The sequence below is a fragment of the Pinus tabuliformis genome, chromosome X (genome assembly GCF_031772625.1).
Source record: "Pinus tabuliformis cultivar Carrire ecotype Pingquan chromosome X, CPIR1, whole genome shotgun sequence".
Lineage (NCBI taxonomy): Eukaryota > Viridiplantae > Streptophyta > Pinopsida > Pinales > Pinaceae > Pinus > Pinus tabuliformis.
The window spans coordinates 34,741,550-34,764,566 of NC_142308.1; the positions used below are offsets into that span (position 1 = coordinate 34,741,550).

Genomic DNA, 23,017 nt, shown 5'->3' on the forward strand with positions numbered 1-23,017 from the left:
ACGGCTAGGTGTGACCATTAACGGCTAAATTACATAGTAATATTCTAATGTTAATTATGGGTATATAGTCAAAGTAACTCATTATATTTCTAATAAATAATATTAAATAATTGAATCTTGTATTATTTTATTTTTATTTATATATTATATATTTGAATTTTATGCTATTTCATTTATAAATTTTATTGGTAATTAAATTAATTAATTTAATTATTTAAGTTCAAAAGGTTAAGTAAAGGGGTATCCATAACATTTTATTAAAAATATTATTTGGTTATTAAAAATATATAGTCAATCTAGGTCAAGTAAAAGGGTAATTTTTTTAATTAATTAATTAATATATATATATATATATATTTTTTTTTTTTGGAAATAATAAAAATTATTAAATTATTGTTAAAAAATATTTATTTTTAATTGTTAGTTAAAAAAATAAAAAAACAAATAAACAAATAAACAAATAAATAATAATAATAATAATAATAATAATACTTTAGGATTAAGGTAAGGGTAAAGAACATAAAAAACCATAAGAGAAGCCATCAGCCCACGCTATCAACCGGAACCGCCGGCATACTAACCGCGGGTTAGGTCGAGTGTTCACATGAGGTGTCACCAACCTCCATCCAAAGTTCTTTTTTGGGTTTTTAATTTGTAATTTGGATTAATTTAATTCCAAAATGGTGAATGTCACAATATGACATTAAAGCTCAACCAATAAACCCTAAATTAACCCTAAGGGCAACTGATGCATTCCTAAACTCGGTGAAGGCAGTTCCAATGCACTTGGTGGGTTTAAAAGGAGGTTTTTCTCATTGAAGAAGAGATTGGTGGTTTTGGGTTTTTGTATGCAGATTCTGGAGGTTAGAGGCTGTTTTGTTTTTAGTGTTTCGGGAGCATCGGGAGTCGGAATTGGAAACCGTAAGCGGCGTTGGAAAGCTGGTTCAGAGGGCTATCTAATGACAGTGATCAGAAGTGCCTGTGTGCACATTCAGTCTGGTCTTTTCTCTGTGTAATCAACACCTTCTTCTCATTCCTAATAAAATGGTCGCCCATCTTGAAAGCGGACCCGGAGACGTAGTCCATCAAGGACGAACTCCGTAATCAATCTTGCGATCTGGTATAGCTGTGTTTTTGCTGTTTATACTATTGTTATGCATCGATTTTATGTTTAAGCAACTGTCGTAAAGTGTTCTGCTCAAGCAATCTGCCTCGATTTCCGTGCTTTTAGTTATCATTCAAATCATTAATGGCTAATCAATTCTACATCAGTATTTAATTTATGATCATTTTAGATCACTCTGCGTCACCTTCTTACCACTGCGTCACTCCTTCTCTTGCCTCTTCAGCTCTGGAACAATGTTGTCTCTGTGGACAATTGCTTCACTACTGCAAATTCTCAGATTTCTCTTGTTGGTGTCTTTAGTCCTCCTTGATCTGCAATCACTCTGATACCATGTGAAAATTTTTGAATCTAACACATCAGAAACCCCTACTGCATTTTCTGGTTTGCTATCTCCTACTTGTTCTTTACATTAACAAGTTATTTAAATGCATAAATATCGAAGTAAACACAAATGAAGCCTTCACAAATATACAGATCAACAACTGAAATAAACTGAGACAACACAAGGGACACCGTTATTTTTGGACAATTGTCCCCGGAAAAACCCAATGCGGGAAAACTAGTGCAGCATATAGAGGGTTTTATTATTAAGCAGATTCTGAATACAACTAGGGTGCCAGAAATGGCTCACCCTTCAGAGAATATCCTTGGCAGCAATACCTCTATTTGGAGACAGATATTTCGGCAAATCAGCAGCCGGATGAACAATCCTACAGTGACTGCGGCTATTCCTTGTGCTGGACAATGAAAGCTGCTCCACGCACTCCTCTAGAACCGTGTCACCCTCTCTGGCACTGTGTCACCCTCTCCTGGCTAATCTGCTCTCAGTTTTCTCCACAAAATTCCTCAGTGCAGCCTTTGAAGCTCTCTATGTCAACTGCGTCAGTCTCTATGGCCTCTGCGTCAGCTTCTTTGGCCCTCTGTGTCCTCTACGCTGGCCTCCTTAGCCTTTGCGTCAGCCTTCTTAGGCTCTGCGCTGCCTTTTTCGACACTCTGCTGCCTCTCTGATATGTATTCTTCGACCTCCTGCTGAACTGCTCCTCACTGTAACTGATCACTTGTTCGATTTCCTTAGCGAACCTCTGTTAGGATATTCCGACACATAGGAAATAGTTAAGTTCAACTTGGTCTAGTATAGAGTTAGGTAAAGTGTGTTTCTTTACCGTGTACATTTTGTAACTTACAATCCGACGGTCACGATATGTAGTGATCCGACGGTTCATTCTCTCCTCGGTATTACCGACACTTGATCCGTGGCTTGACACCCGATTGGTCCATGAGTTCTATTTAAAGCGCATGGAGGGTCATTGTTCGGGTAATCCGTGCATGAGAGAAGCTTATGTAAATTTTCATTCTTTGATTAATAAATTGCCTGTAGTACCCACGTTGGGACAGGCCGTGGACTGTTTCCCTCTTTGAGGGTTTTAACCACGTCAAAAATACTGGTGTATTGATCTGTGATCTGGTTGTGAGCGGTGTCCTTTTGGTATTCTTTCTGAGGAACTTACCCTGTAAATTCCTACATGGTATCAGAGCTATTTGAGGGCCGCGTCCGTTGGTGATCCAAATCTGAAGCCGGTAGAACTGCATGCGGCTGTCGTTTCCTAGATCTGCTGTTTCTGACTGCTTTCGGGCCGAGAGGACTGCTCTGTTGCGTTCGGAGCATCTGTTCCAGTGAGGAACCCCTTTCGTTTCACGCGAAAAGGTTTCCGGTAGCCCTAGCTGCGTCATTTTTCAGATCGGGAGGTATACAGTGTTTTTTGCAGTTTACTGTTATTTTCTCTCTGCTTATTTCGGTTTCGGTTTATTTAGCCCTTTTTTTTAACCGGATCTATACCTTTCATTTCTGCGTATGCTCTTTGCCCTGCGACTCTGTGCGATCTGGGCAAATCAGAAACAGAAAGGAAGGATTTTTCTCATGCGTATGCTCTTTTCCCTGCACCTTAGTGTGATCTCGGAAAATCAGAAACATTGAGAAAAATATTTAGTTTTTCGGCTAAAGCTAACTTTGAGATTTTTTTTTTTAAATTTCTAGTTTTTTGGCTAAAGCTAACTTCGAGCCGCAAGGTTCGTTTTTCTTTGCATATTCGTGTTGGGTTTTGTGTTTTGTGTTTTGTAGGGAAAAAGAGCTTTCTCAAGGCAAGCACGCAAACCAAGGCCCTCCCCTCTCTCTCTCTCTCTCAAATTTTTTGTATAGATCAATTGGTTCAAAGCTATTTTTAGAGAGTAGAGGTCTTGGGTTCAAGTCTCCATTTTGTGGGGGCGGATTTTTTCATTCCCGCACATTCGCGCACTTTGCCGGCAACGTCAACAATTTTTTTTCAAAAAGCCATAACTTCTTCATCCGGAAGCCTTTTTCAGAGCCGTTTTTTTTAAAACCGCCTATTTTTTCGAGATCTATCCATTGGAACACTTACTTTCAGCATCTTCAGCTTCAGTTTTTTAAAAAAAATGGAAAGTCCATGCCAAGTCATTCTTGACAGCACTAACTACTTCCAATGGGTAGCCTACATGGAAGATTTACTTAGAAGTAAAGGTCTCTTCAGAATAGCCACAGACCAAGAGAAGAAACCAAAAGATGAAGACAAGGCTGCAAAATGGGAAAATAGACAAGATCAAGCACGTGGTTTGATAGGGATGTCTATTTCTCCTGATCTTAGATTCCACATTGCAGAACTTGAGACTCCTCATGAAGCATTAGAAAAACTCGCTAAAGTTTTTGGGATTAAAAATGAAATTAGAGCCCATCAACTTGAAAATGAGTTGCTTACTTTGGATCCTAATAATTTTTCTTGCATTGAAGATTTCTTGTCCAAATTCAAGACCCTTAGATATCTCTTGGAAGGTGTTAAAGTTAAGAAAGAAGATGGTAACCTTATTTATTCCATCCTTACTAAGTTGGGACCAGCCTACTCTGTATTTGTTTCCACTTTCCATTCTACAAGGGAAGCTTTCATTTGTCAAGGAAAAGACTACAAGGCCCCTTCCTTTGACTCCTTTTGTGATTCCTTAATAAGAGAACAAGAAAAACTCTTACACCTTGGTCTTCTTAATCTTGGAAACTCTTCCACGAAAGCGTTAGCCGCCCAGCAGCAACCAAATTCAAAGAATCCTAAGAAGTCATATCCTCAAAAGAATGGTCCTAAACCAACTCAGCCTCAAAATGAAAGATCATTTCAGCAAAATGATAAGACCAATAAAAACAAATGGAAGAAGACTGATAGACATTGTAACTTTTGTAATCGAGATGGCCACTTAGAATCTAAATGCTTTAAGAAGATGGAAGCCTTGGAAGCCGCAATGAAGAAACATAACATCCATGTGGAGCCTACTTCAACTTCAACTTCCGGAATGGCACTTTCTGCATGTCGTTGTCAATCATCTCAGTCTGGTTATGCATTAAATGTATCTTCTTCTTCTTCTCATTCTCATGAGTGGCTCATTGATTCTGGAGCCTCTTATCACATGGCCAAAAACCAAGCCATGTTTTCTTCTTTAAATGATTGTAACACCAAAAATATATATGTTGGTGATGATAGATCTCTTAATGTTGTAGGGACTGGAACTGTTCATCTAGACAATGGTCAGTTTAATGATGTATTATGTGTTCCAACCTTATCCTGCAACCTTCTATCTGTCTATCAGATAACTCATTCAGGTGAAGGTAAAATTGTTGAATTTTCACCTCATGATGTTGTAATCAAGGATCTAAAAGATCCTAAACAGATTCTAGCTACTGGTCTTGCTGATGATTCCACAAGGTTGTATAAGTTTCACAACTTTGGGTCATCAAATCTTCCCTCAGTATTTGTTGCTCATAATGATGAAGTGAGCAAACTTTGGCATGAGCGATTTGGTCACTTAAACTATCGCTCCCTTCAGCATCTATGTAAAGAAAATATGGTGACAGGTCTTCCTATGGTATCTTGCAGAGATGGTGTTTGTTCCGGATGTGTACTCGGAAAACATCATCGGGACAGTTTTGACAAACGTGCCTCTTGGCACGCCTCAGCCCCTTTACAGCTTGTGCACAGTGATTTATGTGGTCCTCTTCCTGTTGCTTCATTCTCTGGCTGCAAGTACTTCTTAACTTTCATTGATGATTTCTCCAGACGCACTTGGGTATACTTCTTAAAACTCAAGAGCGAAGTATTTAACACATTTTTGGCCTTCAAAGCCTTTGTTGAAAAACAATCTGGACATCAAATTCTTAAGCTAAGAACTGATAATGGTGGAGAATATGTTAAAAACACATTCATCAACTTTTGCACCGAAAATGGAATTCAAATGCAACATACTGTTCCATACACTCCACAACAAAATGGTGTAGCTGAAAGGAAAAATCGCACCTTAAAGGAAATGGCTAATTGTATGCTGCAATCTAAAGGACTCAGTCTTAGTTTTTGGGCCGAAGCAATTAATTGTGCAAATTATATAATCAATCGCACTCCTACTAAGGTTCTAGAGAATATCACTCCAGAAGAAGCTTGGAGTTCCATTAAACCAGATGTAAGTCACTTTCGTGTGTTTGGAAGTGAAGCATGGGCCCATATTCCAGATGAAAAGCATAAAGCTTTAGAACCTAAGAGTGAGAAATGTACTTTTGTTGGATATTCTGAAGATGTAAAAGGTTATAGACTTATTCCATTTAAGTCCAAAAATGTTATCATTAGAAGAGATGTAAAATTTGATGAAAATAAATCGGCCTGCGAGCCTAGTCCGGCGGATGTGCCACCTCTTCCTATCTCTTCTACTTTTGAAAACATTTCTTCTTCAGATGATGAAAGCGAGGATGATAATCCTCCCCCCCCTTCTCAGGATCCTCAACTTCCAAGATGGGTCCGTGCTACTCGGGATGCAGCAGGTGATCTTGCCGGTGATCCTACAGATCAGCGACGTACACGTTCTCAGTTTGAAAGAGCCTCTTCTTTACTGGCTCAAGCTCCAGTAAATCATGATCCTGACACTTTTGCAGAAGCTTCAGGCCATCCACATTGGGAAGCAGCTATGAATGAAGAATATCATTCATTGATGACAAATGATACATGGGATCTTGTTCCTCTACCAAAGGGACGCAAACTTGTTAGATGTAAATGGGTTTACAGAACCAAGTATGGACCAGATGGGAAAGTTGATAAACATAAAGCTCGTCTCGTTGCTAAGGGCTTTTCACAGGTTGAAGGCATTGACTACACTGAAACCTTCTCCCCTGTTGCCAAAATGAACTCTATCCGCCTTGTTCTTTCCCTTGCTGCCTCTTTAAAATGGGAAGTCCATCAGATGGATGTTAAATCTGCCTTCTTGCATGGGGACTTGCAGGAAGAAATCTATATGGAACAACCCATTGGCTTCATACAAACAGACTCCAGCCTTGTTTGTCGACTTAAGAAATCCCTTTATGGCCTCAAGCAAGCTCCTCGGGCTTGGTATGCCAAAATGGATAGCTTTCTTTTAGAATCTGGCTTTTCTAGGTGTCATTCTGACAATACTGTCTACACCAAGAAAGTGGGCAACTCTCTTATCATCCTTGTTCTTTATGTTGATGATCTTATTCTTACTGGTAGTGATCCCAACCTTATAAACCATGTGAAGTCCAGCCTTAAAAAGAAATTTGAAATGACAGACTTAGGACACTTACACTATTTTCTCGGTCTTCAAGTCTTGCAATCCAAGGAGGGTATTTTCCTTTCCCAGTCCAAGTATGCTTGTGATATTCTTCGTCATTTTCACATGGAAGACTGTAAGCCAGCCCCTTCTCCCTTTCAGTCTGGAGTCAAACTTTCAGTCTCTTGTACTTCTCCTGAAGTTGATGCTACCTTATACCGTCAACTTGTAGGAAAACTCTTGTATTTAACCCATACTCGTCCTGATCTTTCCTTTGCTGTTGGCCTTGTTGCTCGTTTTATGCAAAACCCCCGTGAAAGTCATTGGAAAGCAGCTAAAAGAATACTTCGTTATGTTCGAGGTACAGTACAGTTTGGGATTCATTACAGTGCCAAAGCAGCTCCTCTGTTAGTTGGTTTCACTGATTCTGATTGGGCTGGTGACCCTGATGATCGGAAGTCTACTGCCGGTTATGTCTTCACTCTTGGTTCAGGACCTATTACATGGGCTTGTAAGAAACAGGCTGCCATTTCTCTTTCGTCAGCAGAAGCAGAGTATCGTGGTGCCGTGGAAGCTAGTAAGGAAGCCTTGTGGCTTCGTCAGATCCTATCAGAGTTTGGCTTTGAGCAGCAGCATCCAACCACACTTTGGTGTGATAATCAAAGTGCCATTCAGCTATGCAAAGATCCAGTCCAGCATCAGCGCAGCAAACACATTGAACTACACATGCACTTCATCAGAAAGCTCATTCATGACCATGTTCTTGAAGTGCAATATTGTTCAACAGATGATCAGGTTGCAGACATCTTCACAAAGGCTCTCACAGAGGCGAAGTTCACTAAACTTCGATATATGCTTGGAGTTCAGGAAGTTGTCACTAAGGGGGGATAGGCTCTAGTGCCTCCTTCCTTCTCCTATTGTGTCATATTTGTAAATCCTTCAATCCTATCCCAAGTTGTTCTTAAGGGGGGATGTTAGGATATTCCGACACATAGGAAATAGTTAAGTTCAACTTGGTCTAGTATAGAGTTAGGTATAGAGTTAGGTAAAGTGTGTTTCTTTACCGTTGTACATTTTGTAACTTACAATCCGACGGTCACGATATGTAGTGATCCGACGGTTCATTCTCTCCTCGGTATTACCGACACTTGATCCGTGGCTTGACACCCGATTGGTCCATGAGTTCTATTTAAAGCGCATGGAGGGTCATTGTTCGGGTAATCCGTGCATGAGAGAAGCTTATGTAAATTTTCATTCTTTGATTAATAAATTGCCTGTAGTACCCACGTTGGGACAGGCCGTGGACTGTTTCCCTCTTTGAGGGTTTTAACCACGTCAAAAATACTGGTGTATTGATCTGTGATCTGGTTGTGAGCGGTGTCCTTTTGGTATTCTTTCTGAGGAACTTACCCTGTAAATTCCTACAACCTCGCCTTGGAAAATCGAACTGACTGATCTCTCTTGGTATCTTGGTGTGTCTCCAACTGACCCTTAAGCCTTCTCTGATACTTTTCCTGTCGACGATTCAACGACCGAGATTAAGTCCCTAATCAACGACTAAGATTAGATCTGGCTTGATCCTCGTTATTTAGAACTTTCTCACCCATATTATATTAAAACACATTAATATTTTATTTTTCCTAAATTTATACTTAGGAACCCCATTAAAAATATTAATTATTTTAATATCTCTCCATTTGGCTGGAATTTCCCCAAACGATTTCTAGGTCTTGGAGATCTCATGTGCCTTAGACTCTCCGCCAATTTTTATGGCTAGAGCACATCCGATACTACCAAAAATCAACAGAAGCTATTGCTGATAGGGAGCTCACTCTCATTGCCCTTGGAGGTCTTCCTTTTGAATGGCATGTGTTCAACACTAGTATTCTCAATAACGACAAAATTCCAGGTTTTGAAGAATTGTTCACTAGATGTTCTCAACAAGAAATAAGGATGATGGAATTGGAGATGCCTTCGAATAGGAATAATCCTACTACATTCTTCGCTCATGCCAAGAGGAAGAACAATGTAGGTTCAAAGAAGTAAAGTCAAGGAAGACCGGAATTCGAAAATGGAAGGAAGGGAAGATGCTTCGTTTGCAACAAGTTTGGTCACTATGCCAGGGAGTGTTCAAATAGAAGGGACACATCTCATATGATGATCGCAATCATTCAAGGGGCAACAACAACAATCCAAGGAATGGCAGGTTCAACAACAAAGGGAAAAGGAATGCTTCTGCTACTTAACTTGGAAATGATAGAGCTTCTAAAAGGACAAGAAACTCTACGTATGATTAGTCTAATGTTGTAAATTCTAAGCAAAAGGAATTTTATCTTATATCTTCCCTCTCTACTGCCTCTCCTCCGGATACTTTGGGAAATTGGTTGATTAATAGTGGTGTCTCAAGGCACTTCACCGGGTACAAGGAAGCTCTTTCAAATCCGATAGAGAAGGATACGAATTTGGAAATTATCCTTGGAGACAATGCCACCTATCCCGTGAAGGGAGTTGAGAATGTTACCCTTCAATTGAATCAAGGTAACACTGTTCATCTTCAAGAAGTACTATATGTACTTGATTTAAAGAAGAATCTAGTGTCTATCTTGGTGATGGAAGACAGGATTCAAGGTGGCATTCATCGATGGAAAGGTACGTGTGTGGAAAAGAAATTTCCAAGAAGCATTTACTCTTGGATTCAGGGTTGACAATTTATATCAAGTTGAAGGAAGTCTACTGGGAGCCATGTCTTGTGACACATCTATTCAATCCGAACTATGGCATCGGAGGTTTGCTCATCTTCACTATAAGGCTCTACCCGATGCAAGGAAGATGGTTACAGGTATGCTTGAATTCAAAATAGAGCATGAAGGTGTATATCAGGTATGTGTTGAGGGAAAACATGCAAGGGGACCATTCCCCTAAAGTGATGGCAAGACCACAAACATTTTGCAATTGGTTAATTCTGATCTATTTGGTATGTTGCCTGTGACATCATTAGGAGGATATTTATATTATGCTGTCTTTGTGGACGACTTCTCTCGCAAAACTTGGATATATTTCTTGAAGAAGGACAAAATATTCTCATGGTTCCGTGCCTTCAAAGCCTTGGTGGAAAATCAATCAGGGAAGAAGATCAAGATATTGAGGACCGATAATGGAACCGAGTATGAGTCAAAGGAATTCAATGACTATTGCAGGGAAGCTGGCATTAAGAGGGAGACTACTATTGCATATACTCCTGAGCAAAATGGTGTTGCTGAAAGGAAAAATTGTTCCATTATAGAAGCCACTCATGCCATGCTTCATGATCAAGGACTTCCAAAGTTTCTATGGGGAGAAGCTGCCAACGTTGTTGTGTACGTTCAAAATCTATGCCCTCATCAAGCATTGGACTCCAAAACTCCCGAAGAAGTTTTCATCGGTAAGAAACCTGATGTTTCTCATTTTAGAATTTTTGGTAGTCCCATATACTTTCATGTGCCGAAAGAAAAGAGAAGTAAATTGGAGGCATTTGGGAAGAAAGGAACTTTTGTGGGCTACAGTGAAACTTCTAAGGCATATAGAATCTATGTGCCTTTGAAGTAGAGTTGAGTCATGAAGTCACCTTCGATGAGGACGCTGCCCTAAGGAAGATTAGCAACCTTCCTATTCCAAGGAAGGACAAAGAAGCAGATGCAGGAAATCAGGGAGATTCGCAGGATGAGCTGATGCCCGATGTTGAAGAACCGATGGATCCCATTGATCCTCCTCCTCATGAGCCCTTCTCCTCCAAAAGGAGACCCTCATGGCTGAGGGAAACTCTCGAAGATGTCGAGAGACATGTTGCACCGAGGGGGACATTTCGTGAAAGCAAGAAGCCTAATAGGTACCAAGGGTACTTAACTGCAATGAGCACCATTATTCAGTTTGAACCTTGCTCATTCGAAGAAGCTGTGAAGCAACAAGTATGAAAGGATGCCATGAATGAAGAGTACGAGTCAATTATGAAGAATGATGTCTGGGATGTGGTCCTTAGACCCCAGTACAAATCTGTTGTCACCTCTAAATGGCTCTACATTATCAAGCATGGTGCTAATGGAAGTGTTGAAAAGTTCAAGGCCAGATTTGTTGCTCGAGGCTTCTCTCAAAAGGAAGGTGTATATTATGATGAGATATTTGCACCCGTTGCTCGCTACACCACCATCCATTCGATTATAGCCCTTGCTGCCTCGCAAGGATGGAATCTACACCAGATGGATGTCAAGACTGCCTTCTTGCATGGTTCACTTAAGGAGGAAGTCTATGTGGAACAACCTGAGGGGTTTGAAGTTCAAGATCGTTAGACACATGTATGCAGGTTGAAGAAAGCCCTCTATGGGTTGAAGCAAGCACCCCGAGCTTGGTATGAGAGGATCGATAGCTATTTGATGAAGCTGGGATTTACAAGAAGTGAAGTTGATCCGAACCTTTACTTTAAGGTTGAGAATGATAGACCTCTCATCTTGGTACTCTATGTGGATGATCTCTTTCTGACAGGTGCAAACCCTCTTATTCATCAATGTAAGAGAGAGTTGGCTTTCGAATTTGATATGAAGGACCTAGGACTGATGCATTACTTCCTAGGGTTGGAGGTTTGGCAAAATCCAGGGGAAGTTTTCCTTTCTCAAGGAAAATATGTTGTGAAGCTACTTGAAATATTTGGGATGGTGGACTGCAAGTCCGTGACTACTCTGATGGAACTTAACTTCAAGAAGTTATGCGGAAGTGCTGCCGGGCCTGATTTAGGAAATCCTTCTGAGTATCGTCAACTCATAGGGGCCCCGATGTTCTTGGTGAACTCCCGTCCGGACATATGTTTTGCAGTGAACACATTGAGTCAGTTTATGGTCGAGCCTCATCATATACATTGGATTGCTACCAAGAATCTCTTGAGATATCTTCGGGGCACAATCACTTATGGACTGAGATACACTGCCAAGAATGTGAGGTTCCATGGTTACTCTGATGTACACTGGGCTGGCAGTGTGGTGGATCGCAAAAACACATCAGGATGTTGCTTCTCTCTAGGTTTTGCTTCAATATCATGGATGAGCAGGAAGCAAAAGTCGATTGCTTTAAGCATCGCTGAGGCTGAATACATTGCTGCTAGTTTGGCCTCCTATGAAGCTGTCTGGTTGAGGAAGCTCTTTAGTGAGTTGTTTGGACATGTGCTGGATACCACCGTGATCTTCTGTGACAACCAGAGTGGGATTTGTCTTTTTGAGAATCTCGTGTTTCATGATCGCTCCAAGCATATTGATATCAGGTACCACTTTATTCGGGATATGGTACGATGGGGAGCAATAAGGCTCCATCATATTGGGACCAATGAGCAGGTTGCCGATATTCTTACGAAGCCCCTCGGGCAGGTCAAATTCTTGACCTTCCGTGAACGACTTGGAGTCGTGGAGAGATCCTTTTATGAGGGTCCTGTATGAGATGGATAGTGAGCTCTGGGAGCTTGGGGGGGGGGCTTGGGGTACTTCTTGGAGCGATGAGCGACCATAAGGTGACTCACCCTCTCCTAGTGGTGCACTGTGTATAGGGTGAATGGTTCACCTTCCCCTGTGATACCCCATGGTGGCATATGCATAGGCTGAGTGGTTCACCCTCCCCTATGGCATATGAGCAAGATGAATGGTTCACCTTCTCCTGCCAGCACATCCTACCCATGCAGTCCGAGACTCATGGGAAGTACCTCTCATCTAGCCAATGAGTAGGGAAATGAGGATAGGGACCATAGTACTATCGATGGACGCATTGTGTACTACTGTACTCCTTATGCTAGGATGTTGATATTGATATGGGACTAATGGAAACTGACTACGAGTCAGTTAAGAGTGGTATGACACACTCTTTATTGTTGGAGACTGACTTCGGGTCAGTGGAGAATGGTATGATACATTCTCGATCATTTCTTCTTTCTTCATGGTTCAACAGAGCAGAGCAATGCAGTGACAGGGATGGTACATATTGTCAGACAATTTGGCAGGTGATGTTCTCCCGTATCTCATTCATTTTGATGTCTGTGGTCCTATGTCTACAAAGTCTCTTGGAGGTCATCTATATTATGTAACATTCATTGATGACCACTCAAGGAAAACTTGGATCTATTTGCCGAAGTCCAAGGATGGAGTATTCAACAAATTTCAAGAATTCAAAGCTGAAGAAGAGAACCTTACAGAAAGGAGAATACAAATTCTAAGATCTGACAATGGAGGATAATACACTTCAAAGGAACTCATAGCTTTCTGTAAGGAGGTTGGGATTAAGAGGGAGTTGATAGTCCCATATAATCTCGAACAAAATGGAGTTGCTAAACGAAATAATTGATTTGTTGAAGAAAGTGTAAGAGCCATGTTACATGATCAAGGCTTGCCAAAATTTCTGTGGGGCGAAGCAACAAAGACTGCTGTATATGTTCAAAATCGAAGTCCTCACAGATCACTAGACAACATGACTCCTAAAGAAGCATTCACTGGGAAGAAACCAAGCGTGGATCATCTCCGAATATTTGGCTGTCCTGTCTATATTCACATTCCGAAGGATAAGAGAAAGAAGTTGGATCCTTCAGGCATGAAGGGAATATTTGTTGGCTATAGTAATACTTCAAAGACATATAGGATCTACATAAAGGAAGGACACCGAATAGCGATAAGCCGAGATGTGACCTTTGATGAAAGTATTGCATTCAAGAAATCAAAGGACCTCTCGATGGACTCTGATGACGAAGAACTTCCAATATTTGAAGAAGAATGCACCAGGGAGGAAGAGACTCAAATCATGAAGATGAAGGTCCCAGTGAACTTGTGCAACCTGTGATCATCCCTGAAATCAGAAAGAGACCTAATTGGTTAAAGTCTACTCTTCTAGATGTAGAAGGACATGGAGCAGCCAAAGGCACATTCAAGGAAAGTAAGAAGCCCAAAGATATGTAGGGTATGTAGCCTATATGATGAAGTTAATAGAAGCAAAACCATCCACCTTTGAAGAGGCTGTCAAACATCAAGAATGGAAAGATGCCATGAATGAAGAGTATCAATCAATAATGAAAAATGGAGTTTGGGAGATTGTACCTAGGCCTGAAGACAAATCTGTGGTAACTTCCAAGTGGCTCTATAAGATTAAACATGCAACAGATGGAAGTATTGATAAATATAAGGCAAGATTTGTGGCTAGGGGATTCTCTCAATAGGAAGGCATCGATTATGAAGAGACATTTGCACCTATAACAAGGTATACAACTATACACTCATTGGTCTCTTTGACAACATCAATAGGATGTAACCTCCTTCAAATGGATGTCAAGACAACATTCTTGAATGGCACTATCGTTGAAGAAGTCTATATAGAACGACCCTTGGGATTTGAAGTAAAAGATAGAGAGACTTATGTCTGCAGGTTGAAGAAGCAATTGTATGGCTTTAAGCAAGCACCAAGGGCATGGTATGTAAGGATGGATGTATACCTACAAAGACTGGGCTTCTCGAATAGTTCTGCTGATCCGAATCTCTATATCAAGGTTGTGAAGGACGAGCCGTTAATCATTCTTCTATATGTAGTGCAGTTTCAATGATAAGCCAAACATTGAGATGTGTCTTGGAGTAGGCGCCACAACCTCAAGGGTGTGTATAAATAGCCCTACATTCCTTTCATTTGTAAAATATCTCACAAGTGAATTCATTCTTTGTAAGCCTAAGAGTGCCTCTAAATAGCTTTCTCTTGTGGATAATTGTTCTTTGTTATGAGTTGATCTTGCTCCCTTGGGTACATCTATGTTCTTATTCTAGGTTGGCAGATATATTATGAACACAGGGTTGGTATATTGTTGCTGTTGCTATATCTGGTATTGCTGAATTTGGGTTTTTCTTATTTGTTCACCATAGATCTGATATTTCATGTCATCTCCACAAAGTGGCAAATATTATATGGTCACCATCAAGGTTTTTTTGCATTGTTATCTAATTATTAATGATAATAAGTTGTGGCTATTGAGGTTTTTGGTCCTTGTTGCTATTCTTATTGAAGAGAGAAGATTTTTAGGATTAATCATCTGACCATCCTTTATGGAAGAGAGAGAATTTCAAGGTTTGATTATATGGCCATTCTTATGAAAGAGGGAGAATTTGAATGATCCATATTTGTTTTGATAGTGTACAAAGGTCAGAGGGTTTGTAATTAGCAACAAGGTTCTAGTAATCAATATTTTGGCGAGTTCTTTTTACATTTTTACATACTCGTTTATCTATATCTTGAAACAATATGCATTGTTTTATCTTGATGGTGTTCAATGTTGATTTTTGTTGTCTAGTAATGAGAGAAAGGAGAATGAGAGGTTCTTAAATTAAAAAGAATTATATAATTTTCCATATTTGTAATGGAATCAATAAAATTTTGAGATTTCTGTGCAAGCTGAATAGGCCTTGGCTAATTAATGTTGGATTTTCTTTCATTACTATCCTGTTGATTTAAATTGAAGATTTATGTATTTGAATGTTTCTTGTCTACACATTCTTTGTTTTTTCAGGACATGTGTTTTTTATTTTTAATATTTGGATGATGATTTTGCTGATTATAGACAATTATTATTTTGGTGCAAGGGATTCTCATTCACTCGCTTTTCGCACTCTGGATGCTGAAGAAGTGTCAGGTTCACGAAGCACAGAAGTTCTCAATTTAGGTCAGTTTTTCCTTTTTTGGCAGTCTAGAAATTTTGGCCCTTAATATTGCCTACTTGCCTTTGATATTAATTGAGTTGGCATTGGTGCTATTTTCATGATTGTCATTTGATAATAGATTTTCATTAACTTAAATATTTGGCAAACTACAGTATTCATGTAATGGAATCCATTTTGTCACTTGCACATATTTATCAAAGTCTACATGTCATGTATTTTAACAAGCACCCATGAAGACACCATTGATCATCTCATCCTTTACAATAACGTATATTTACATTAATTTACTATTTAGCTATACAGAAGCCTTTTCTCTCATAGATTCAACTTGCCACTTACAAAAATGCATCACATTCTTTATGATACATGAGCACCTATTATAACACAACAGTGACCTTATCCTTCACGAGACACTTAACAAACACCCATTTAAACGCAAGCAAGTACAACACATTGCAATGTATTGTCATGTACATTGTCAAATCACAAGAATTCATCAATTAATCAACATATAATTGTAATACATGACATGTGTTGAAGTTGATAGCTATGGTTGGTCTTCATAATTAACATATTAGCCCTTGAAATATGTGTAATGAAAAATAAAAGACATGTTCTTTGTGTCGGTTTCAAAAGAAAGAATTTTTAATTTTTGAAATTTAAATTTTGGATCCAAAAGGATGAAGTCGGCTCTCCCAGTGTCAAGTCAGCCCAGCTTGAAGGGACACACCCATTCAACCCCTTTAACATCTATATATTGGCATTCATTCTCTCCAATTTTGGCATCCACTTTCGGATCATCTGAGGCTTATTTTGAGTCACAAGAAGGACAAATTTCTGAGGCATTATTTGAGGAAAATACAAGGATTTGAGGCTAAATGGAGGAACGCAATCTAAGGAGGACATAATTTTTTGAGGCACAGGAAGACTGAATTGCTGAGGCTATTAAAGGATGTTTGACTTCAGGAATTAGATGTATCTCTGTTGAACTTAATCATTTCTCTAAGGAAAAGGTTGCTGGGTTTTCCTAGAGTAAAATTCTTGTCTTTTGTTTGGCTGCCTCTTTATGATCCTATTGGCATTTTGTTTTTATTGTTGAGATCTTCCGTATAATTAGTTTATGATGAATGTGAATGCAAAAAAGATTAATGTAAGAAGTCATCTGAAGTAATTATCAGTTTAGAAGACCTATGAAAAATCAACATGGTATCAGAGCATGGGTGACAGAGCAACCTTGGAGAAGTCAACAAAGTTTGAAGTTAGTTATCCTCCTAGGGCCTGCATTAGCCCTCCTCTATGGCATCTAGTCGTAATGATCTCTCGCTGGATAGAAGTGTAGTCTTAGTGAAATTTTGAGGAAGACTTTAAAGCTTATTTGAGCTTTGTCGCTTGGCCTCACTGAGATTTTCATTTGCATCTCTGTGGCAACTTTAGGCCTGATCTGAGGTTCAGTTCTTAAGGTATTTTGGGTTTATATTTTACGTCCTCTTGAGAAATTTCTTCACTAGCTACAAGAGAAGTTCTTCGGTTTTGTTGTAGAAGCCTCTCGAGGCTTGGAACTAGTCTGTTCCCGAGGCACATTTCAATTTGCTTGAAGTTTAAGGGTAGTGTGTTGAATTTTCGAAGTCTATCCATTAGAAAATTAATTTGTATTCGGTTGGTTTATTTCTTCTACTTGTCTAAATTCAAACAAGATATTTATTACATTTAAACATTGAAATAAACACAATACAGTTACAACATCTATAGATCATCAACTGAAAGAGAACAAGCACACAAGTGACATCGTTATTTTTGGACAAATGTCCCTAGAAAAGCCCAATGCGGGAAAACCGATGCAGCGATTCAAAGGGTTATATTATTATGCAATCTATCTGAGTAAAACTGGGTGCCTAACCGGCTCACCCGACAGAGAAAAATACACGGCAGCAATACCTCTATATCCGGAAACAGGTATTTAGAAAACCTGTCCCACGAAACCCTCTCCGGCACAACTGAAGCTCAACGCTGGCCCTTCTGGCCTCTGCGTCAGCCTCCTGCTGACCCGCATCAGCCCTCTGACCCTCTGCGTCAGCCCTTTGAGGCATTGCGCAACCTCTGGGACCCTCTGTGTCACTCCTGCAGCCTCTGCGTGGATGACACAGTCCCTTTGGCCTCTGCGCTGTCTTTGCTGGGCTCTGCGTAGCCTGGACTGGTTGTTGCTCTCACTCTCTCTGCTTCTGCGCTGGTCTCTTAGTATTGTCTCTGCCTCTCTGCGTCGTACTCACTGCCCCTTGCTACTGATCACTGATTCAACTTTGCTTAGAAACCCCGCTCTAGCAAAATGAATGATTGATCACTTTGGTGTGTTCTCCAACTGACCCTCAAGCCTCTTATACTTTTCCTGTTGGTCCTTCAATGATCGAGATTACATCTCTAATCAACGACTAAGATTAGATTTGGCTTGATCCATGACTTTTGGAACCTTCTAACCCAATTTTATATTAATACCCATTAATATTTTATTTTTCCTATGTTTAGACTTAGTAACTCCATTAAAAATATTAATTATTTTAATATCTCCCAAACTAGGTACAATCTGTCCAAACCATTTATAGGTATTGGAGATCTCATGTGCTTTAGCCTCTCCACCAATTTTCATGGCTAGAGTAGATTTGATGCTACCCCAAATCAACACTCCCTCTTAGTGAGGATTGTGCTCTAGTAATACTCCACACTGAGCATCACCCTGATTATTTGGCACCGGTACCTGTGCTGATGCTAGGCCTATCTGCATGTGGATTTGTTGAACTCCCAACCCCGGATCCTGTATTGGGGTTTCGTGCAATCTCATCGCGGTTTCTAATGCTTCGGCTTGGGTTGAGATCTTTTGCTGTGATAGCGTCGTCCTTAGATATGGTGTCAATGACGCCACAAACCACGCGCATTGTGCTTTTTAAACTCTGATCCAGATCCCACGGGGTTTCACTCGGTAGCATCACTATCTCTTTGAACCCAATGACTGACTGTGTCTCTGATTTTGGCTGACCAAATTCTTTTTTTAATTCGGTCTGGATCTCCGTTGTCCCTGCATTCGGGTTAGCGCTTGAGTACTTTATATACCATGTCAGCGCTCTGTCCTGCAACACGCTAACTAACGTAGCCGTCTGGATGTTGTCATCCGTAACTCCATGCGCTGCCCACACCGCCGCTACCACAAACCAAAATTGTTCTGGATCTTCGCTTCCTGCTCCTTTAAATACTGGTAGTTGCATCACGCTCGTCATTCTTAACCTTTGGCTTGCGCGTCAGTGTTCTATAAACTCGTACTGCTCCTGATCCAATCAATCTTCAAGCTCTTTCCTTGTAGGACTCTAGTATTCCGACATTAGACACCCCTTAGGCAGATCCCGGTCCTGGCAACAGAACCATTTGTTGGCTTATATGGGCCTGACCCAGGTTCGGAAGAGTTATTTAGCCAAACAAATCCCGCAGCTACCGGCCCTTTCGGCAATAGACTGTGGACTGAGGTCTCACCCGAGGTAGCAAGGGAGGGTGCTGGAACCAGGTTTCCGCACCCTTGGGAGTCTTGATGTGTTCTGGAGGGTTCACACACCATTTGGTGGTTTCGCACCGCTCTACTCCGCGTAGATCCGGACCCAAGAAATTTTTTAATACTTATTAATGCACTGTTTATAGATTAGATCTACCTTTTTATGGTCTTTAAGCAAACATTTACTAGAAATAACCAGTTCGCGCACTTAGAAAAGATATAGATTCATAACATAAGCATATACGCATAGATCAAATAGTTATATCAACCATAAATTAGCCAGATCCGTAATAATTCAGTGTTAACACAGAATTTCAGGATCAACTTATCTTTATTCACTTTCTTCACCAATACATCCAAATCTGCCCTGTGCACTTAGCTGTACAGGTCTGCGCACACAACTGCGGACTCTACTAGGCCTCTGCGCACACAGCTGCAGAGCCTCTATCTATCTACCCACACCCTTGACTCGGACTTACAGACGCTTCAAGACTTTGTTCTTCAAAAATCCATTACAGTTCAGATTCAAAAGTACATCCCCCAAAAACTACTTTCTACCCATAGAGCCTTGCTCTATTTATACCTTCCCATGGTCTGTGGACCATGGGCAAGCCGACTTACTTACTATTCTTCTATATTATTTCTTGGGCAGACAACCCTTTGACTCGATCTATTACATTTCACGCTCCGCATATTTCGGAATGTTTACAATATTTTTATCCTAATTTATAGGTTCTAAGCCCCAAAAAACGGTTATGCGGGACCTCTGCTACCCAACACGTGGCTCCGCGTGAGCCTGTTTCTGTCCTCGTCAGCCTTTGCGCTGCCTCTCTCTGGCCCAAACTGATGACGCAGTCCCTCTGCGTCACTCCTTCCTCTGTCGCTTTTTGCAAGGATCGACTTTGTCACTCGGGACAACTGAGTCTGCTGGTTTATTTCTTCTACTTGTTTAAATTCGAACAAGTTAGTTAATACATTTAAATACCAAAATAAACACAATACAATCACAACATCTACAGATCATCAACTGAAAGAAAACAAGCACACAAGTGATACTGCTATTTTTGGGCAAATGTCTCCAGAAATACCCAATGCGGGAAAACCGGTGTAGCTATTCAGAGGGTTATATTATTATGCAATCTATCTGAGTACAACTGGGTGCCTAACCGGCTCACCTGACAGAGGAAAATACACAAAAGCAATACCTCTATATTCGAAAATAGGTATTCAGAAAACTTGTCGCATGAAACCCTCTCCGACACAACTGAAGCTCAGCGCTGGCCCTTCTGGCCTCTGCGTCAGCTTCCTGCTGACCTGCGTCAACCCTCTGACCCTCTGCGTCAGCCCTTTGAGGCACTGCGCAGCCTCTGGGACCCTCTGTGTCACTCTAGTAGCCTTTGCGTGGATGACGCAGTCCCTCTGACCTCTGCACTATCTTTGCTGGGCTTTGCGTAACCTGGACTGGCTGCTGCTCTTGCTCTCTCTGCTTCTGCGCTGGTCTCTCAGTATTGTCTCTGCCTCGTACTCACTGCCCCTTGCTGTTGATCACTGATCCGACTTTGCTTAGCAACCCCGCTCTAGGAAAATGAATGACTGATCACTCTGGTGTGTTCTCCAACTGACCCTCAAGCCTCTTCTTATACGTTTCCTGTTGGTCCTTCAATGGCCGAGATTACATCTCTAATCAACGACTAAGATTAGATTTGGCTTGATCTATGAATTTTGGAACCTTCTAACCTAGTTTTATATTAATACCCCATTAATATTTTATTTTTCCTTAGTTTAGACTTAGGAACTCCATTAAAAATATTATTATTTTAATATCTTTGAAACCGGGTACAATCTGTCCAAACGATTTCTGGGTCTTGGAGATCTCATGTGCTTTAGCCTCTCCATCAATTTTCATTGCTAGAGCACATCCGATGCTACCCCAAGTCAACATATTGTTTACGACATCTTCACATAGACTGAGGTAACTTTTGTTGGCACAATTTCAGTTAAGTACATAGATCTGATCCATTGTGAATGTCTACTACTATGGATCGAAACAAGATTGAAGCAAGTGAAAATTTAGAGACAATGATGCGATATGATCCACAATTGCGCATGCAGTGTGAATGGAAATAATGTGACATGGCTTCAATGATTACAATAAGACTTGTTGACTTCTGCTTGATTGAGAGTTGTGTGCATTGAACGTATGTATGATTGTAGAATGATGACCATCATCGTGTGGATGCCTGTATAATGATGGAATGGTATATCAGTATAAACCGACCAATATTATGATTAGTATGATCAAGCTTGTAGAGGCCATACAAATGAGTTTGTAACAATTTGCTCTTGAAAGGGAGTGTGATCTACGCATGGAACCTGTCTCATATTAGTGTGAAATGAACAACCTGAATACTTGGGTGATGCACAAGCGTTAATACTAGATAGTATATCTGTTAATGTCAGAGATTATTGCAGAGTATGTCTAGCATTATGAAGAGAGATCTTATAAAGGGACGAACCCATGAGATTAAGAGGGAGCCTTCACCATTTTACCAAAAGATAAGTATCTTGTTTCTTGTTTCCTCTTTTATGTTTGGTTTCCTCCTCATATCAAGGTTTGTTTGTATTGTATGCTAATAACCTTTCATATTTTCCTTGGTTAGGAAAGTTTGCAAAATACACAAAGGTTTTAGAGGAGACTTCAAAGGAAGACTTGAATCAAGAAGGATGTTCTGTTGCAAAGGAAGCCCTTCAAGAACTGAAGTCCTACAAGGTTTGGTAAAGAACAATTCAAGGTATGTCTTAGACTATAAGTTGTGTTACAAGGTTCTCTCCATACAATAGGTATGATCATTCTCTTTTGAAATTTGCTTTATATTACTAACATCGTTATGTCTAGGGTTTTGAATCATAAAGATTCTTGTTAGAGTGATTAATCACTAGATAAATCTACCCTCGTTATACTATCTCTTGTTGTTTGATTATTCTTGTGAAACCTTAACGTTTAGGGTTCACTGTAAAACCCTAGCCTATTATTGCTAAGGGTATGTCAATATTGAAACCCTAGTCTACTTAGGGTTGTTGATAAAATCTAGAACATATGGTGAAATTCTATTCTTTTAGGGTTTTGGTAATTTTGTGATAAAAACCCTAGTCCTTTAGGCTTTGCTGTTAATGTATAGGTTATATATTAAAACCCTAGATCTTTAGGTTTGGTGAATTAGGGTTTATGAACAAAACCCTTGTAATAACTAAACTAAGATCTTAGGAATGAAACTCTAGGTGTATATTTGTCCTTATGATTGAAACCCTAACCAGGTCAAAATTGTTGTATATCTAACTTCGATGTATTGATCTTGACTTTACCTAGTAGATATTAATGTGAAATGCTAGTGCATCCTAGATACGCATATGCGAGTATGCTAACTTAATGTTTTAGTTTGTGAAATCTAGGGTTTATAACAAAACCCTAATAGAGATTGATATTCTAGGACATCATGATATTGTTTTCGATATAGCTTTGATGATAAAATATAGGGTTTGCAACAAACCCTAGTAGAGTCTGACATATTGTTGAAACCTTAGATGTATGATTGGATTGTTAATGTTTTGTGATGGAGTCTAGTGTTTATGACAAAACCCTAGCAAGAAGGTGAAGTCTAGTATGCAAAAAGATGTGACCCTTGCTAATTATGAACCTAACTAGGTTTAGGTATTTGATGTCTAAAAACTTGAATCTTTTGATGCTTCCATTATAATAGTTAACTTCATGCTTCTATTTGGTTGTACTTGCTATTAAAAGTTTTGCAGGTACATGCTCTTCAAGATGTTGAAAATGTTTGTAATTGAAGATGTTCATAATGATGAGCATGATGAAGGAAGCTATAGGTATGATGATGATCAAGATGACCTTGATGCCATGGGAAAGAATGAAGCCTTGAAAGATTGAAGCTTCCCCATTGTTATAAAAGAAGGAAGCTGTTAAGTTGAGAGGGAGCTTGAAGAAAAGATATATCTCCCTAGTTGAGAGGGAGGGCAAATGATGACAATCATAGGAAATTC

At 39.9% G+C, this 23,017-nt stretch overlaps 1 protein-coding gene across 3 annotated transcripts in view; it reads left to right on the top strand.

Moving 5' to 3' along the window:
* ALDH12A1 (aldehyde dehydrogenase 12A1) overlaps window positions 1-23,017 on the top strand; it is a 375,039-nt gene that overhangs the window by 46,170 nt on the left and 305,852 nt on the right. For all 3 annotated transcript variants that reach the window (XM_089446596.1, XM_089446595.1, XM_089446594.1), the window contains exon 2: window positions 15,349-15,428. In XM_089446596.1, the coding sequence (XP_089302722.1) occupies window positions 15,349-15,428 (80 nt within the window). The remainder of the gene's footprint in view (window positions 1-15,348; window positions 15,429-23,017) is intronic.